Below are 19,288 nucleotides of genomic sequence, written 5' to 3'. Positions count from 1 at the left end.
CAGGCTGAGGGCTTTGGTCTGGCTGCGTCATGGGCTCGCTGATACCTGGGTTCCCTTCCTTGTCAAATAAGAATAATAGGATTTACCAACCTTTTAAATGCCTTGAGACCAGCAGCTTAAGCTGATTGATAAGTGTGATCTCTGTAGTTCTCTATTTTCTCCACTTCTCACTCCGTATGTATATTTTATGTGCAGACTTCTTTATTCTACAGTAACTTCTGTCCACTTGTATGTGCCTTGCTTCACCATGGCTGCTTCTGCCACTCCAAGTATAGAGCCTATTGTCTGGCTTTGAACTTCTGTGCTAACAGTGATGCCATGCTTTCCTTACCTTCTTAAATACCTCACTTCTGCATGTGGCTGTCACTGCTTCCTGCCTCCTTAGTCTTTGCTTTTATACAATTTGCAGCTGCAGAGAGCCTCTCCAGAACAACTTGCTTCCCTTATGCTTTTCACATGGCTGAAAAAGATGCAAATACCAGATAAAAACAAATGGGAGTTTGCATGCATGACTCCTGTAATCCTCAGAATGACTTAACACGTTAATAAGATTAAAGTACTTGTACAACAGTACAAGTTGCTGCAGTGTGGTTGTGAAACGGTGCAAAATACTGATTGCTCCTACAAGCTGGTATCCAAAAAAGTGCATGTGTTCTCAAAGCAAAAAGGAAGGTATTTTGATCAAATTCAGTTTCTAAAGTAGTACTTCTAACTCCATTGAGACAAGTACGCTCTCTGAGTATTTTTAATGGGAACTGTTCTTAAAATGACGCATTCGACCATGATTCTTTCAGCTAAACTTGAAGTGTGTAACAGTTTGTATTAAAGTTTTTATGGGTCAAATTGTTAGATAAGTATTTGTTTCTGAAGTCCTTAAACCGAAATCCCTCTGCGTATAACACACAGTAGTAAAACTAGAAACTTGAGCTGAATTTAATTTGAGAAAAGGCTCTCCTAAATCTGGCTATGTTCCTATTTTGCACCTGCAAGTGAAATGTGTTAGGCTGCTTGTCTTTCAGTGCTTTGCATTGCTGATTTTTAACCTGACAGATGCTGCATTCATTAATTGGATCTGGCTTTCACTGGGGAGGTGTTCTCTTGTTGCTTGTTCATCTCTTCCTTCAGTTGACCTGAGACCTTGGCTTGTTAGTGGAATGATCTAATTGCACTGCTTTCTAATTCACAAACTGCATGTAACTTAATGCACCCTTTCTCTAAATGACCAGCTTGCAAGCTTCAGAATTGCAAAGGTGGAATGATTGTTATAATCAGGATAAGTAGGATTTGAAACAATTGAAGTTTAAATCTGAAATGATGATGATTAAGCCACAGCAGATAGAATTAATGCTGCAGTTTGCATATCATATATTGCAGCCTTTTATTTTTGTGGCACCCCGAAGTGTGGGATGCTGCCAACAAGTAAGACTGCCTTCCCCGAGTGCTAGCAGAATTAATGGGAATCCAGATACAGCTCGACAACCCCTTAAACCTTAGCATGGTCCCTTGATTTTGACCTCAGTGTTTTGAAAGCAAGCTATTCCATGTATAGCACCTATTTCCTGTAGAGCAGATTTCCCATATCTGAGTAAAGCTTATTGTTCTGAATGTTTTTGAAGCTTTTACTGGGTGGGTCGGTTGATGAGTTCATGAGGGGATGTCTGTGCCTGGTAAATGGCTAGTGAGATGGTGAAAACATTGCTCCAGGCTCTGTTTCAAACTGGGCTCTCTGCTTCCCGACTGCTTTTTTGTCTTGTTTTTGCATTTAAACTTCAACGGTTTGAGCGAGGCATGGAGTGGCTGTGTCCTCCCCGGTTCTGACACGCTGGCATTTGTGACCCCGCAGAACAACGACAACGAGACGGCGCTGCACTGTGCCGCGCAGTACGGCCACACAGAGGTGGTGAAGGTCCTTCTGGAGGAGCTGACTGACCCCACCATGCGCAATAACAAGTTTGAGACTCCGCTGGACCTGGCCGCGCTCTATGGGAGGCTGGAAGTCGTGAAGATGCTCTTGAATGCTCACCCCAATCTTTTAAGCTGCAACACTAAGAAACACACTCCCCTGCACTTGGCAGCTAGGAATGGTCACAAAACTGTAGTCCGTGTCCTCCTGGATGCTGGCATGGATAGCAACTACCAGGTATCTAGTGTGTCTGTGTGTGAAGGGCTGTTCTGATTGCTGGGGGATGGAGAACCCCTGTAGTCATGATAACGGAGAGCTCCACCTAACTCTCCTCCCAGAGGGATCATTTATGAAAGATGAGTGATAGCTTTGTTTTTCTCTGGGCTGTTTGTTCAGCTCTTGGTTGCTCTGAGAAGCTGCTCAGAGGGATTCTGGTGCTGTGCATGCTTTGCGCCTGCTTGTTAGTTGGACAAAGAGCCCCAGACACATAGCAAGGGAGAAAAAAAAAACCTTTCACCTAAGCTGTTCTGCCCTGCAATACTATGAGCTCTTGATAGCGATGGAGGCAAACTGTCTCTTCCTATCAAGCCACTTGTGACTATGCTGTTTTCACAGCAATAGCTTGTATGTGGTGGTCTTGTCTTTCCTTTTCAGAACATGACATCTTGCTAAGCTGTAGAAAGTCCTTTCTTGGTCTCTAACCTGGGCCCGCATGTCTGAAGAGACCATTCCCGTTTTCCATTCTCAGCATTGTAATAATATTGATAGTCTATTCTCAGTTGTAGTTACCGTTGCCTAGACTTTGTATTTGGTGCCATATATTTATTGCTTCTGTAACCTTCTAAAACATGCCTCCTTCACCATTCCCCACTGTCTAGCTTCATGCTATTTTTCCATTTAATTTGCAGACTGAAAAAGGCAGTGCTTTGCACGAAGCTGCTTTGTTTGGCAAGACAGATGTGGTACAAATATTGCTGGCTGCAGGTGAGAGAATGATCCTCTTTTGAAGCAATAACATGGTGATCCCTTCACCCAGAACTTGAGGAAGCGCCTTTATAGTGGCAGCATGTTTCTCCAACCAGCTATCAAAAGTTCTCGGAGAGAGTTACAGGAGAGGTTATTTTTTGGTGTTTGGCTTTAGGTCTGCCTCTAGAGCATTTTTTAGCTCCTCCCCCCAGCAATGATCACAAATGTAAGATCTGACTTGATGAAAGATATGAATTTGCACATAGTTAGAAAATATTCTTGCTTTTGCCTTCTCTACACCTATTGCTGTAGGTATTGATGTGAACATAAAGGATAACAGAGGCCTGACAGCTCTGGATATTGTGAGGGAACTTCCTTCTCAGAAAAGCCAACACATAGCAGCTCTTATTGAAGGTAAGTAGTGTGGCTCTGTGTGGGCGGGAGGGAAAAGTTTGGGGTGCTAACTATGCCAGTGCAAGTACAGGGTTTTGTTCTCTAGTCCTGGAAAGCGCTGAAAGCAAAGCAGCTTCAGGTCACGTCCCTCATTGAGAATCTTACAGGTGTTGGAAGGAATGATGCTTAAATGCTTGGGTGAAGTGTCTCCAGACCAAATGTTTGTAGGGGAACTTCTGGCAGAGCATTTAGGGGGATTAGCTCCTTTGCTTAAGGAGTGTGGCATGACTTTTACATTTTAAATGGGCTTAATTGAGCTTTGTTTAACTCACTTTAGAAGTTAATTAAAATTAAGGATAGCCTAAATCTGCTTGCAGAATGCAAAGTAATAGCTTTAGAAATGGTTTTGGATTAGCTATCCTTTATGTGTCTGCGTAGGCAAATAGTCATCCACAGATCTTACATCCTACTCCTCGCTTCATTGTGAAGCTTGGGCATGGATTTTGCAGATGAGATTTACAGAAAAGGCCTTGATTACTTGTGGTTTATAAAGAAGCTTGGCCCATTGTGTCTGTCCAAGTTAGGGAATGAAATGTGGCATCTTAGCTAAATTCATACCTTGTAATTATGCTGTCTCAATTTCCTCTCAGCTGTGGGGAGAAAGATCAGAAGCATATGGAACTGGTGTGCATTATTCATGCTTAGCATTTGAGAGCTTTACAGGTTCAAAGCACTTTGCAGACTTTTAATTAAGCTTTGCCTGTGAGGCTGGTAGGTATTATCTCTATTCTGAACTTGAAGACAAAGATGGGCTTTAAAACTGAAGTTCTTGCAGGTAAATGCTGTCGGTTTGCTCCTGTGAGCAAGCTAGCTGCATGAAATGTTGCTGTCTGACTGTTGATGTAAGCTTAGTGTTTCTGGCTTTGCCTGTGGTTAGGAGGGGACCACAGCTAGAACTGGTTTCTCTGTCTTGTGACTCCAGAAGACCAGACTACAACTCTGTTTAGTGATGTAGCTTGTGTCTGCAACACGAAGTAATCTGCTCCATGACGTTGTGTCCGCACAGGAGCTTTGCAGCTTTCTGATTAAAGACTCTGTAAAAGTTCAAAGAACCATCCTTGACCTTGTGCATGTGATTAAAGAGGCTGCCTGCTTCTATTTTGGGATCTGAGCTGCAAGTTTTAATAATGTACTTTGGTTATTTTTTGGAGACTTAATAAGCTGACAGTTGGCCTTCCATCCACAAGGGAGGAGGTACCATATGCTGGAGTGAACGTAAAACTAGATTGACATAAACTGACCCTAGTGCCCCACCTCATTGCAGATTACACGATTGGGAAGAAAAGTGCCAAAGCTGCAGAGAAGACTGTTCAAGCACCGCTTGTTCCAGCCACTGATCCTGTGTGCCGGATATCTCAGGGTAGGCTTCCATGCAACACAGCAGCCACTAGCACTCTTCTTCCTGCAAGCGCTGACTTTCCAAGAGCAGAATCTGAGTGATGTACTTACGTCTCTCTTCCTCCCACAGGTGATGTGGAGAAAGCAGTGACAGAACTGATCATAGATTTTGACGTGAACCCAGAAGAGGAGAGCCCATATGAAGCTTTATATAACGCAACATCCTGCCACTCCCTGGACAGCCTTGCCAGTGGGAGATCTTCAGATCGAGAGTCTGTGAATAAGGAAGTGGAATCAACTGGTCTCAAAGCAGCAGGAGTCAGGCCTGTATGTAGCTGTGTGTGTTCATCTCTGCTTGCCTTAGAAGGATAGGTAACTTACCTCCATTTTCATGATTTTGCAGCAGGCTGCCAGTCCCCCAACTTGAGGAAATCTTTAAACCCATCCCTGACATTGATTAGAGCAGACAGGTTCCTCTCCTTTTTCACTGGCCTGTTCACATAACCTCCATGGCGTTGCCCACAGGTAACCAGTTCTACATGCCTGATTTTCACCTAGTGTTGTATCCTTCTGTTTTTTCTGGCAGTTGAATACTGGTGCCTGTGAGTTTTGGTTTGTCAGGACATCGCAGTTAGCTGAAGGGCTAACTTCTTGTCTAGAAGAAAGCTTTGGAAACTTTTGTGTGGAGCATTTTTCTCATCTCTCTTGTTCTCTGCTTTGCCCAAGAGAAGGCGCTCAGAAAAATTATCTTTAAGAATATCTTGTGGGAAACTAGTTGGCAGTGGAAACATTTTTTTGGTGTATTACTTGCAGAGATCTGTAGAGGGTACTCAAGGCTTTTCAAGGCAATGCAAAGCTCCTGGAACTGTCTCCAAAGAAGTCTTCCTCACCTTCTGTTAGTTGCATCTGCTGCCCCCTTAGCAATCGGTGACAATGCTGCTATGGGGCAGATGGGATGCTGGCCTTGCAGCATGCTGTGTCAGCTTCAGGGTTTGTTTTCTGGTTGGTTTTACAAAGCCTGCTCCATGTATGTATTTTTGGACAAAAGGCAAAGCAGCAATGAACAATTAAACTGCTGGTGGTACTGTAACTGTGCTTTCTCTCTCTGCAAAGAACTTCATCCTTTTTCCTGTACTATTAGCAAATGTAGTAGAAATGAGACAAAAGCTTTAGAAGACTGACATTTCAGCCAGATCTCTTTTTTAGGGTATGCAGTACAAGATGCACTATCCTGTTATTAACTAGATCTTGGTGGCTTATATCCATCTACGTACAGTCCTGTATTGATAGTGTCTGTGAAATAAGCTCAGCTCTATCACAAATAAGAAAAGATGAGAGGCTGAACTGCAGTGAAAAGGGAGAAGAAAGAGGGATGTGCTCCAGCAGCTTGCTGGAGTTTCTCCCAAAACTTGCTTGAGGTTTTTTTGGTTTGGTTTTTTGGGGGTTTTTTGGGGGGTTTGGTTTTTTTTTTGGAGTGAGGGGTTCACCTCTGCTGTCTTTCCCTTTGCCATTAGATGGGGCTGTTGCAGGGCAGGAGTTGACTTAGAGATGTGTTCAGCTCTGCATCGAGGCCGGGCAGCGCAGCTCTTCCTGCCCACAGGCAGTCTGGGGGTATTTGAGGAATGCAGTGCAGCATTGTCTCTTGATCTCTAGGGTTTTGCACTATGAAAGGTGCCTCTGGAATCACTTATGTTACTGTTTCATTAAGACACAAGCTATGTGTTTTCCCTTTCTACCCATTAATGCGAGTTCATTGCTGACCTTCACTGTGAAATGCTGTGCCATTGAGATTACCAGTCTGGGTCTGAATGAACTGGTTTAAGTAATAAAGGAATAAACCTGTGTACACAGCACCTTCCACCTGAGCAATTTCATTCTCCTGAAAGCATAGTTGGTGCTCACGTGCATCTGAGCTGGCCTTGTGCAGTGTTACCCCTGCGGAGCAGGAGTGGGTGGTCTGTGTTATCAATAGCAGTCCATCCACAGGACTGCAGTACCGTGAATCTGCAGAAAGGGTGCTCTGCCCAAATAGGTTCCTGCTGGAGAGGAGGAGAAGAGGCAGCAACCATTGCCAAGCTCTGTGCTGTTAGGACTGAACTTGTCCTCCAGCCAGATTAATTTGAGGAGGTCCTTACCATGCTGCTTTCACAGCAGTGTGGACGTAGTGTTGGTGGAGGCAGAAGGGGACATGCTTTAACACAACGCAGTTGACAGTGGTCTTCTAAACCACAGAGAGAACGTCCACCCCCGCCTGCCAAGCCACCGCCTGATGAAGAGGAGGAGCAGCATGTGGAGAAGAAGATAGGCCATGGTGCTTCCTGTGAGGTATGTGGGACTTGATCTGGGGTGTTTTATAGCAGTGTGGTTTAAAGATCAGTTTTAATAATTTGGGAGGAGCCAACTATGAGATTAGCTCCCTTGGAAGTCAGGTTGTGAATATGAAATACTCTTTCACTCCAGCATTGCTGCTGTCGCTTGCCATGGGAACTTCCTTTGTGCGGTTCTTCCAGGGCACCTCTGTGTTGACCTTCAGCCTTACTTTCCTATTCTTGGCTGAGAATTCCCTTAGGAAGAGATTTTTCTGAATCACGTTGCGATGTGGACTGTTGCCCACTTGTAATGATCCCACCAAATGCATCTTCACTTGAGACTGAAACCCAGAGGGCCGTCGCCTCCTGCTTCCTCTGAGCTTCCAGCTGTGGAGGAGATGCGTGGGCTTTTGGGTCCCACTGACGTGAACAGGGATCGGGGGCTTGAATTCAGCTGAGAATCTGGCCCAGCATGTGTTAAAGCTGTCTTCTGCAGAGGTCAATGCATGCGAGCTGCTTTTTCAATGAAACTGAAGCTCTCCTGTTCTGCATTGTTGCTCCTGGGCTTCCTATTGCTCATTTTTATTCACCTGCCTGTGAACCTCAGATGTGAGGGCTCTCCAGGAGACCCATCTATGGGGGTGTGTGAAACCACAAATCTGTCTTGGCAACTTCTGTTGACACACAGGAAAATCTTCAAAGCAAAAACAAATCTTGTGGATTTCCTTGCTTTTCCACATGCAGTAGGTTGTATGTAAACCAAGTGGAGTGTGTGCTGCCTCTAGCTGTCGGGACAGACTCCAGTTCACCAGACGCTTTGCTTTGAATGTGTTGATCTGCTGAAGTTCCTACAAGGCATAAATGTGATCCGTTTTCTGCAGTATGTCAAATCTACATGAGACATGAGTAAACATTATTTGCTTTAATAGAACTGACTTTATAGAGAGAGTAGAGCTCCAAAGAGTGCATAAACAGTAAAATTGAAATGTGAAATTGTGGACTGATCTCTCCACTGCTGTTAAAATGGCTTTGCTGTGTGTGATAACCAGTCTCATGGCTGGCTCTGGGCAGAGGAGAGTTGGGTAGCAGGTCACGGTGTAATTGGAAAGCAGAACTTGTTTATGATGATAAACATGAGGGAGGGAAACGTGTTGACTGCTCCTGCTGAGTTATCTTGCCATATTTAATTATAAAACACCTGCTGTGTTGTCCTGCCATTAATGGCTTTGGAAACATGATCCATTAAAGGAAATCTTGCTGGCAAATAGACTTGTACACCAAGTGACTCGCTGGGGAGATCTTGATTTGCAACCGATTTCATCGATATAACTTACAGGCAGTGTGTGGTTCTACCTGGAAATGACCTTCTAGATGTATCGATAAGGCAGTTTGGGGCCCGATTCTTTTTCTTTGCTTACTACTTCCGGGGTGCTCTGCTTTTCTAACTCTTGCCCATTATTTATCATCTCAGTACATGTTCTCTCTGGGTTGGGCAGGCATGAACAGGAATACACTTACGGAATGCTGTAAACGTCTCGGAGCAGCATCCTGATATGCTGTCCTCCAGACCTGCTCTCACATTAGAGCCAGGACAGTTAGTCATTGAATATCCTGGGGTTGGGCCAAACTCTAGTTTCAAAAGTAGTCTTTTTATTCCATTGCCAAGATGGGGCTATCAGTCAAAACAGATGTGCATAAACAAGAAACTTAACTTTCATCATGGAAAAATATTAGTACAAACAGGCAAAAGCACTGATTGTTTTGAGGTGCTTGGCTCCCTTCTTTCACTATCTGCAGAAACCTTCTGGGTTTGTAGCTGACTAAGAGTCTTGCGTTGTCAAATTAAACTTCAATTTCATTTGTTTACTACTCATCTCCGAAAAGGAAGTGCAGATAAAAGAAGAGACGCCATGATTGTTCCACAGTTCGGTCTGCAGTTCTGGTGAGGGAGGATGCTGTGGATTAAGCACGCTTTAAAGACCATGCTCATTACTAACAACATCTTATTTTGGGGCTTTGCTAATAGTGAATATTTATACATGCTAAGCAACATGTATAAATAAATGAAAGATGAATTGGAAGAAAGTTTTGTTTGATTTTGTTATTCCTGGTTGCAGAGCCTACAGAGCAAGCATGGTTCTCCAGCAAACAGTGGTCTTCATTTTGAGTGAACTTGAACCTGAAACTCTATTTAAAGCTTGGAAGGATGAGAGACAGGGAACATAAAGTGTAACCAGGCCTATAAATGCATGCCCAAAAGTTTACAAAGCAAAAGCTAGGAATTGTGTGCTGCTAGGGAGCTACTGCCTTCGAATGTGTTCAGTGCGTTTGAAAGAGGACAGCACAATAATCATCATCTGCAGGAGTCTTAGGAGTATACTAAAGCCTGGCTTGATGTCCAGGCTACAACTGTTATGACAGGCTGCTGCTGCGCGGTATTTTTCCAAGATCTCTGGCGAAAGCCTGTTACCTACTGTTATGGTCTGATGTTTTTGTGCCACCATCTGGTCAGAGGTTTTTTTCCTTAATTTGTTCATTATGAGCTCCTTCACCTGAAAAGGAGCAGGTCTGCCTGACAGCTCATGCTTGAAGCAGGTAGAATAAATACTTTCTTTGCTGGACATGGCCCGTTTCCTCCCATTGAGAAAGTTGATTTAAAAGCCAGCTGGGCTTATGCAGAAACAGTACACGGATGTAGGAGTCCTGTCTGTGCTGCTGACTCCTGGGTGTCTTTCCAAGACTCCCTAAGCTTCCAGAGGTCCTGGCTAGATTGCAGTCGGGTAGGTACCTATTTGCCCTTGAAGCAACTCTGATGCTTTCAGTTTGGGAAAGAAATTCAAGGTGGTGCTTAGTCTGCTGTCTAGACAGCAGCAGTTCCAGGAGTCTGTGAGCAGTATGAGAGCCCTCCTTGGGGGGATGTTTTGTTCAGACCTGTTCTTCCCTGTCTTGGCAGCAGGTAGGGATCACTTGTTTTCTGGCTTGGGTTTGACCCCAGCGCGGTTGGCTGGGTTGCAGTAGGCACACATGGCTCCTGGGGTAGGGTTGCATCAACCAGCCAGGGTCTGGCCAGGAGATGGTGCTGAAAGGCAGCTGACCATGCAGGCGGGGTGCCTTGAAGCCCAGTTTAGCCCCATTAGCACTGGGATGGCACACGTGGCTCTCTAAGGGTGTTGAATGCCTGTCATCCTTGGCGTTGAGGTAGACCAACATGTGCAAGTCTGCAGCAAGACTCATTGGATCCTGCATCGAGACCCCATCCCTGCACATGGATGGTGGCTTTCCAGAGCAGCTTGCTGGAGGGTCTGCCAATATTACAAACAAGCTCTGATCAGAGGCTTTTTGGGATTTAAATGAGCACAATCGCTGCTGCACATCCTGAGGTTAAACTGAGTTTATACAGTGTTGCCTGAGGGCTCTTTAGTCCTAAATAAGCTGTGCATCCTGAGGTTAGAAATGCTAGATCTGAGACTTCTGAGAAGGTGGCAGGGATTTGGGCTTTTTTTTTTTTTTAGCCATGTCCTAATAGGGCCAGCAACTAAATAGTGAATGACGATGCAAATTCCAATAGCAACAGTAAGTCTGAGTTGGGATGAACAGGAATAACGGTCTCAGCTCTTTTCCCCCCTCCAGGCTGTCTGCAGACCTTGTGCAGTGAATCAGTTGGTCAGTGCTAGAAAGCCGTCAGCAACCTTAAATACTAGAAAATAAAGGGGGTTTGGGTGGGTTTTTTGAGGTGGGGGGGGAAGGGAATATTACGGTTTGGATCGTACTCCACGGTGAAGGTGTTGCCTCTGCCAATTCCTTGCTTAAACCATGGCATAAAGAGGTCTTGTGCCTTATTGCTGGGATAAATAGCATTGCTTTGTGGAGCACTGCATTATGCTGTTTTTCATTAGGCCTCTGTTGCACGAGGAAAAAGCAGGGGAAGTGGAGCGGAGGAAGAGGAACACCCTTACGAGCTGTTGCTTACAGCAGAAACTAAAAAGCCAGTTGCCGTGGATAGGAAAACAAAAGGTAAGTGACCATCCAAAAAGCAGAGCTGTTTGCTTAGATGCATTTAAGGAAAATATAGAGGGCAGAGAGTAATTGGAACAATTAAACTTTGTTGGGTGGGGCAGCTGGGGTCTGGATGGCAATTGTTTTGTTTCCTGGTAATCTTCAGTTTTATAAAGGAGATATCTAAACATTCCTGTGCAAAATGTATGTGGAGGAAGGGCAACTCTGCTATTTTGAGAACTAAGAGATTGCGAGGACCTACTCTGTTACCTTAGAAAATAAGCAAATCTTGTGCACAGTCAAGTAAATGCAGAGGGGTGGAAGGCTGTGCCATGTTGTTACAAGTGAGATGAACCAATGCAAGCATTTAAATGAGCCGTATTCACCATCCAGCTGAATTTGAAGACCTGCTGGCGTTGCATGTTTATATCAGCAGATGATTGGCCCTGCTATCCTGGTCTTAAAATCAACATCCCGCTGTGTATTAAAGTTAATTCGAGATGTAAACTAACAAAGGAGGAAAACAAATGTGTAGAGCAAGTCCCTTTCTAGAACTGACTGAAAATCCACTATATAGCCAGGTTAAGTATCGAACTAGTCCCTCTTCTCCCAGAGGGACTTTTGTGCTTTACAAAGGATCTGGGAACACCTTGTCTCTTGTGTTTGGCTATTGCTGGGCTTTTTGGCTTTCCTTCAACAACAACAACAAAAGATCTGTTTAGAGGAAAAACATCTCTTGCTTTATTCAAAAGTCCTGAGCAGGAATTTAGAAGGATTTAGTTTGGACTCTAAACCTGGAAACCATCTCACTTTGAGGATGAACAGAGGATAATGAGGACTTCATGTGATGCCTCATTGACTGCCCTGTAAGACCTGCAGCTTTTTTTTTTTTTTTTTTCCTTCTTGCAGCATGATAGCTTTCATGCCTTGAGTCCTGCTGCACTCCTAGCTTGTATAGGGTGGCACAAGAGGTCATTGTTTTCCCACCAGCATTTGCCAAAGCCACTTGCTGCCGGAGGCAAAGTTAGGATGCTTTTCAGGTTGGTGCTTTGTGGTCTCGGCCAGGAATAGTCCTTGGGTGACAGCCATTGAACCAGAAGCTTTCAGGCTATCTTTTCAGTGTGCAGCTATTGCTGGTTATTCAAGTGCAAGCTATTCCTGACTGCTTTGCTTCTTTCTCTGGCTACCGTGTCTAGGCTTGATTAATACGAGTGAAGGTGTGTCATAATTATGTGTCGGATTAAAATAAAATCTCAAAGTAATGCATCTGCTTGTTCTTGATGCAAATCTCTTCCCCTGAACGCCTGAAGACGTCAGTACTGCAGACCGTCTAAGCCCCATTTCATGGAGAGGTTGCAGGAAGCATCTTTAGCCTATTAAGGATCCAGAGCAGAGAGTCCTGTCTTTTAATGTAACAGCTAGAAAGATAATATCTGTGACTTCAGGGTTTGCAGTCTCTGGAAAGTGTTACTGTGTTTGTAACAAACTAGGGCTTTTTCCACTGTTGTAGTGGTAGAAATCCAAGGCTGCAGTTGAGTTTTCTCATCTTCCAGGGCTTGTCTGCTCTTTTAAATGCAATTAGCACTATGACTAATGCAGTGGAGGCTTCGATCTGGTGGAGGTGAAGAGCTGCTCCTAGGGGGAAGGGGCCCAGCCAATGTATTTCTCATCTCTTGCATTTCTTAACCTTGCCAGGGCCATCTCCCATTGCTCTTTGTGGTGGACCTGGAGAAAGGGACACAATTGTTTGCCCCCCTTCTCCAGAGGGTACCAGCTGTTTTCCAAAACATCTCAGTGTGATCCCTGTGGCACGACTGCATGTGTGGCAGTGTCCCCAGCTGGCAGCTCTCCCTACACTGCAGGAGCAGCTGAGCTTTGACAGGGCCCCATGTCATCTTTCACCTGCTGCTTGTCCTCTTGGGGACTTCAGGCTTCTCAACCCCAGTAAGAAATGAGGCGCTGACTATTTTTCTCTTTTGTCTTTAGCACGATTTGTCTGTTTTGTGTTGTTTGTCCTTGCTTTCTGTCACAGCATTACAGGTTGCTTCTTTCTGCACGTGAGTTGCATAACTGCTCTGGAAGGGTGGATCAGCTTTGAGATCTGCTTTATTTCACTGGGAACAATAGGAAATGTTTCTGGCTTCTGTAGTAGTTGGGGTCAGATGCTAGAAGGGCATGTGGAAGCAGACGTACTAAGTATGAAATGCGAGGTATATCCTGATGGGAGGGGGAGAAGATGCATTTAGGGAGTAGCAGAGTTGTTTTGGCAAAAAGTTAAACAAGGGCTGAGTGAGGGACTGAAGCCTTAATTGGGGTGTTGGACAATTTTTCCGCCTCTGGATCAGAAGGGTCCTGGAGCATCAAAGGCAGCAGCTCAATCCCAAGACAAGGACCAGGCTGAAGCATGGCTTTGAATTGCTGCTTGGACCTTGAGCTGAGAAGGTACGCTTCTAGATGTTAACTTGATGAGTTCTGGAGGAGCCTTTGGTCAGAAGAGAAGGACTTTGATTCTTGCAGGCTCTTGAGAAGGACTTTCAGGGCAGTAGAAAGGCTGGATTTCAGGCATGCTGTTTTTAATGGTGCCTTTCATATCTGATAGCCGCCTTTGTTCCTCTTGCTGCAAGTTGTCTTGTATCCAGTGACTAGATGAATGTGGTATTATCCGCCTGGCTTTGGTTGCCTTTTGTGTATGTTACAGCACTTTGCTGTCACATGCTGGAGCACTAGGAAAAGTTGGCCTAATGTTTTGGGCAGAGTATCAGAAGCTGTTTGAGCCAAATGCTTTCCCATCCCCTTTGGTAAGGAAACTACGTGCAATCGCATGCATGAAGTCAGGGCATTCAGACCTTGAACAGGACTTGTAAATAGGCCAAGAGTGCCAAACCGTGTGTGGACTGACCGGGAGGAGACTGTTCAACTCCTGTTGTGTTCAGAGAGACCTGGTGGAGGATGAATGCAGAAAATACTTCTGAGTTTTGATGTCTGTCTTGCTTCTCAGGAGAGTCATCCACAAGTGCTGTCAGCAGTAACCAGCTGCAGGTAGGACTGACTTGGTTCCTTCTGATAGTTATTAAAAACTGATATTTGTTGGGGTTCTGCTGTGCTGCTTCCATAGGGAGCCCAGCTTGAATCATAGAATGGTTTGGGTTGGAAGGGACCTTTTAAAAGTCATCTAGTCCAACCGCCCTGCAATGAGCAGGGACATCATTGAAGTCCCTACTTTGCCCTACCTCCTGCTAGAGGTTTTCTTTATGGTTATACTGGTTCAACGAGATGTATGACGGTGCTCTAAACTAGAGATCTGAAATGAGCCAATGATAAAAGACAAAACATGCTGCAGAGAGATTTAAAGAAAATATCTTTTCAGAGAGCCAGAGTATGACTGCAGAAATGGTAGGATGGGTATCACTATAGGGAATCTATGGGGACACATGGCTATTGCAAACAAAGGTTGGAAGGGACAGAAACCTGTTGGTTTGCCGTGAGATGAATGATAGTGTAGGACCACAGCCTACATGCCCTCACTTGGTTTTATCGTGCCTAGAGGACAGACCCCTTTCCTATGTCTTGGGTCCAAGCCTCCATTTCTGTTGTCATGATGTATTTAGAAGCTTCTGTGCAGAGTCACATTAGTGATCTCTCTAAGCAACTAGAACAGTGTTTTATTGCCCTTTCTTAAAAGGGGAATAGGGAGGGAGTACAAAAGAGCAAAAGTTCAGGTAGCTTTTGGAGGATAAACTCTGCCCAAAATGACTGAGTTTGATGAGACTAATGCAGGAACCTATTGTACACATCTGTGTAAATGAGCCTTTGTTTCAGTTTTACTGCAGTTGAAGGTATTTTTGCACCTCTAAAGTAGCACCCTAAAGGCCAGATTCCTTCTCTGGCCTTCTATGCCACAGGAGGTAGATTTGCATGCTCCTCACTTGACAAACTTTGGCATGATGTAGCATAGGGAGCCTTTTCTATATGAAAATTAGAGACTAGCATATGCCCTTGCTAGTTTTAAGGTTAGGGAGCTTGAGCAAAAAGCAGCTGCAATAACAGCTTCATTCTCCTAATCCAGGGGCATGAAACAAATCCTGCTGATGATATATAGGGAAAGAAATTTGATCGAGGCAGGGCGGTTGCAGCTTAGTGTTATGAGTTTAGGGAAGTGCTTCGTATCTGGAATCATCAGGCTGCTGGCAGGGAAGCTCTTAATTGAATCCTCCCTGGGAAGCAGACCGTCTGTACCCAGAAAGGGGTTCCCATTCCCATTAGGTGTTGGAAGTTCCTCCCGTCAGTGAAACCTGCAGCAGGCGTTGGCTGAAGAAGTCAGGACCAGTCAGATATCTGTGCTTGGATGTAAAATGAGCTAAGGGAGTTGGACAGAAGAGCCTGTCTTAAGGATGACTCCCTTTCTGAGTTAAAAAGTATAACTTGAGGAGAATGCTTTCAAATCCCTTGAAGTGCAGCAGATGGATAGAACTGGGGTATCTCTTTTTCTAGCACTTAAATACTATTTTCCCCTTCTCCAAATTCACTACACCCTTGAAAAATGAGTACTGTTCATCTTTTTGCCATGAGAAAAGTGATCAGCACATCAGCTGAATCATGTCAGCAACCTATCCCAAAAAGGTACACCTTCCCGAGATGGCCAGTGGTTGTTCTGGCCTCTCTGCTAGCCGTCCTGAGGCACCTTTTAAGTTGAAACCCCCAAAGGATACCTTGACTCCCTGCGGAACTCTCTGTGTTCCTGCCTTGTGCACCTCTGATAAAAAGGAGTGAGATTGCTCTTGCGTGCCTATGTTCGTTCTTCTGTCTGCGGCTTTCGGCACACGCCCTGTGTTACATGCTCTGAAATGTCTCCTTCAAGGTGTTCCTCGCATCTTCTGAGCAAGTGCTGTTGCCCTTGCTTCATCCCTTCCTTCGTACCTTCTTTCCCTGGCAGCTGCCTCGTATTTTGAAGTCCTTCATTGGCTCGAGGATGAATGGGTGGCTGTGGTTTCTGTTCAACAGGAGCCCTTTTGTGAGTCTCTGGAGCTGGATTTGGAGCACTTTGTTCGGGCTGGACTCAAGTATTCCAGCACGTGGCATAAACTTTCACTAGCTGCCTCTCTGCCTTCAGCAGAAATGTCAGTAAAGGTTAAGCTGGGGCATGGAAGAAATTATTTCCAAGGAAGGACAGAGGTTAAGAAGAAAGGCTGTTGATTTTGCATAAGTTTTTCCCTTCCCATCAGGTTAATGTGACTGTCCTATCAATGCTGTGTCCCTCTTACCAGGTCGGTAGCTTTTTCTTATTAATACTAGTCTGTCCTATGAACACAGCATGCTGATCTCTTCTAAGGTTTTTCTCCAGCATTACAGCTTCATAACTTTATGCAAAGTAACTGAACATAGTCTGGTCTGGAGATCTTCTGATGGGGTGCTGCTGTTGGCACTCCCCGGCCAGCATTAGGAATGATGCTGGTGACACCACCTGCCCGCAGGGGATGTGCCTCCCCCTTGGCAACTTCAGTTGCAGAACTTGTGGTGTATGTGCCCGTGCAAGATAATCAACAACTACTTCATTGTCCTGGAATCTTTAACTCACAGGATCCAGAATGAAATAAGCCCTTGCATCACTTGATCCCAGTGAGAAGCGAGATCCGCCGGCGCGCTGCCCTGGCAATTAACCTCCGTTCAGGCTTTTGCTGTTCCTGACTCAGCTGCCAACTGAGCAAGCTGCTTTTAGCATTTCTGTGGAGTAAACAAATGCCTGTGAGAGGGACTAGCTACGCTCATCAAACACAGGGCGCGTGAGACCCCAGGATCTGAAGCGGCTTGCAAAGACAAATGACTAATTCAGTCCTTTCCTGCCTCATTTCTGGTGTGAGGACAGACCACAAAACCAGACGGGTGTTAGTGTTTGAAAATGACCTGGTCAAGCTTAGTGCTGGAAAGGATGCTTGAGGGGAAGGAGTTGATCTCACTGTTGTTGCCAATAGCCTGCTTTTAATTAAAGATAAGTAAAATTCATTAGTGTATTTTGCCTCACCGAAATGAGGATTCCTTTGCCTTGGCTTCCGAGAGCTGCTGTCTTGCAAAGCAAGCAATTTCCTCTTCACATCTAAACATCCTCCTCGTATTTCAGAGCCACGTTATCGGGGTGCTTTGCTTTATTGTTCCTTTGCAGCGTCATTTTTTGGACCTCAGACTGAAGAGTGTTTCTTCAGCACTAAATGGAAGTGGTTAAAATTTGCAAGCAATTATGGGCAGGTATAGGAATCCTTGGTAAACGAAAGTTATACTACTTAGCTTTACAAAGTTTCGCTTTGCAGTTCAAATGCGCATTCAGATGTGGCCAAGGTGAGTACATATATGTCTGTGGACATGCTTGGCAATTGGGATCAGTCAATTATTCATGATTTATGCAGGTCCCTGGTACCTGATATTAAACATGTTGGTGCAGGAGTAGCTGAGTAACAGTGTCATATTTCTGGGACAGCCGGTACTCCACACAGCTCGCTGCATTAGTAGATCAGACCATTCTGTGTTCAGTGGTTCACTTGCAAGAGAGAGACTTTTTTGATCAAGTTTTTTATTGCATAAACTGTTTATTTCTCTCCCCTGAGTAAGGAGGAGAGGTTAAACTCAGAAACCACTAGGGAGGAAAGCAGTGGTTTTTTTGGGGAACGGATTTTGGAACTCGCAGGTTGATTACAGTCCAGAAGTTTTCCCACCCTGCAGCTCGTGCCAAGAGCAGGGAGCGCTGCTCTAAATAACACTTTGGCCTTTATGGAAATGTATCAGATGTTCCAGGAGCCTGTGTCTCTGCTTCTCCTACCTCACTTGCTCTCTCTGCAGGGTATAGTTAGCACTTCTCTTAGCCTTATATAGCAAGGCCTGATAGTTAGTGTTAACAGGAATAAAACAACAAGGAGAGCTGCCAGATTGCATAAATCAGGCCAGTGTTTGGAATTTCATAAATGCCATGACTTTGGGTACAAGTTGAGCATGCAGAACAATACTGAACTGTTCTCTCTTTATCTCTCCCTCCCTTGCTGAGGGAGGGCAGGGGGAGAGCTGGAATTTTGCTGCTGCTTCCATGTTTTTAATTTCCTGCCCCCCCCTCCCATTTTCATCCCCTTGAAGACCACAGGAGGAGCAGTGGCAGCCGCAGCCAGGACTCTGCCGACGGCCAGGACATCCAGGTTCCAGAGCAGTTTTCAGGGTTGCTCCATGGTTCCTCCCCGATCTGTGAGATAAGTGAGGACCCTTTCAGGCTCGTTTCCTCCACGGAGAAAGGAGGCACGGAAGCTACAAGCCACCCACCTGCTATGCAGCTGGAGGATGCTGACTTACCTGCCCCTGGATCAGTACGGACCAGCTCTCCAGACCAAAACCAGAAAGTGGTCTACGCAACCGTCCAGCACACACACGTCAACCGGGCGGATCCTGAAACTGTAGTCACGCCCCACGTGCTACAGCACCCCGGCGGTGCTGAGGAAGAGGGGGACAGAGCTGTGGGCAGAGCCCACCCGGGGAGCAAGCCCAAAGCCGAGCTCAAACTCAGCCGCAGCTTGTCTAAATCGGACTCTGATCTTCTGACCTGCTCTCCGACAGAGGACGATGCCATGGGGAGCCGGAGTGAATCGCTCTCGAACTGCAGCACTGGGAAGAAGAGGCTGGAGAAGTCCCCGTCCTTTGCTTCGGAGTGGGATGAGGTAAGGCTGACCTTGCTTAAGAGTTTCCGTGCCAGGAATGAATCTGTACAGCATGAGCTCCTCTCTACCACACTGGCCTTCAGAGGGGGTCCTGGGTGGTTTTCGTTACTTTTACTAACTTTCATTGCATTAACAGGCAAATGCTCACGTGTAAGTCTTTAAGGTGTTAAAATGCCAAAAGATAGGCTTAACTGGTGTGGGAGAGAAGCAGAATTGCAAGAAGTGAGGGGCTTGTCAAAGTTTAAGTTGCTCAAATACAGGGCTCGATTTCATTTAGGCAAGACAGAAGTTTTTACATCCCCAGAATGAGGGAGAGTTGATAACAGTGCTCCTCACAAATCTTTACGTTGACCTCCTCTTTCCAATTCTTCCCCTGTGGACTCTCCCCGCATCTGGAGGACATGTTTTGTTTCTGGGTCCCTGCTGCTGGGGGGGTAAGCAGTGTCCTGGGTTCATGGGGATGGAAGGAAGAGAGTAATTTGACTGTGCTGCGTGTATTTAATAGCTCCCGCTTTCCTCTTCACATATTTATTTCAGAGGCTTGTTAGAAGTTACTTTATTGTAGTACAGGAGGCCCATGGATAGTTAAATATTTCATGCTCAGAAAGTTGGCCCTAGTGAACCACTCAGGCGAG

At 45.3% G+C, this 19,288-nt stretch overlaps 1 protein-coding gene and 1 long non-coding RNA gene across 9 annotated transcripts in view; one reads left to right on the top strand and one right to left on the bottom strand.

Moving 5' to 3' along the window:
• The window catches only part of ANKS1A (ankyrin repeat and sterile alpha motif domain containing 1A), a 112,006-nt gene that overhangs the window by 35,650 nt on the left and 57,068 nt on the right, over nucleotides 1–19,288 (top strand). For all 8 annotated transcript variants that reach the window (XM_052814299.1, XM_052814302.1, XM_052814298.1 and 5 more), the window contains 8 exons: nucleotides 1,844–2,140; nucleotides 2,812–2,887; nucleotides 3,182–3,283; nucleotides 4,587–4,682; nucleotides 4,791–4,987; nucleotides 6,893–6,985; nucleotides 10,866–10,983; nucleotides 18,082–18,653. In XM_052814299.1, coding sequence (XP_052670259.1) covers nucleotides 1,844–2,140; nucleotides 2,812–2,887; nucleotides 3,182–3,283; nucleotides 4,587–4,682; nucleotides 4,791–4,987; nucleotides 6,893–6,985; nucleotides 10,866–10,983; nucleotides 18,082–18,653 — 1,551 coding nt within the window. The remainder of the gene's footprint in view (nucleotides 1–1,843; nucleotides 2,141–2,811; nucleotides 2,888–3,181; nucleotides 3,284–4,586; nucleotides 4,683–4,790; nucleotides 4,988–6,892; nucleotides 6,986–10,865; nucleotides 10,984–18,081; nucleotides 18,654–19,288) is intronic.
• LOC128154138 (uncharacterized) lies at nucleotides 17,877–18,392 on the bottom strand. The gene is made up of 2 exons (XR_008239258.1): nucleotides 18,292–18,392; nucleotides 17,877–18,184 (listed from the first exon to the last, which is right to left on the bottom strand). It is a non-coding gene; the product is annotated as an uncharacterized LOC128154138 (long non-coding RNA).

The sequence above is a fragment of the Harpia harpyja genome, chromosome 19, assembly GCF_026419915.1.
Source record: "Harpia harpyja isolate bHarHar1 chromosome 19, bHarHar1 primary haplotype, whole genome shotgun sequence".
In the NCBI taxonomy this organism is placed as follows: Eukaryota; Metazoa; Chordata; class Aves; order Accipitriformes; family Accipitridae; genus Harpia; species Harpia harpyja.
The sequence above is the reverse complement of the archived record's forward strand: the minus strand, read 5'-3'. Positions and strand labels throughout refer to the sequence as shown.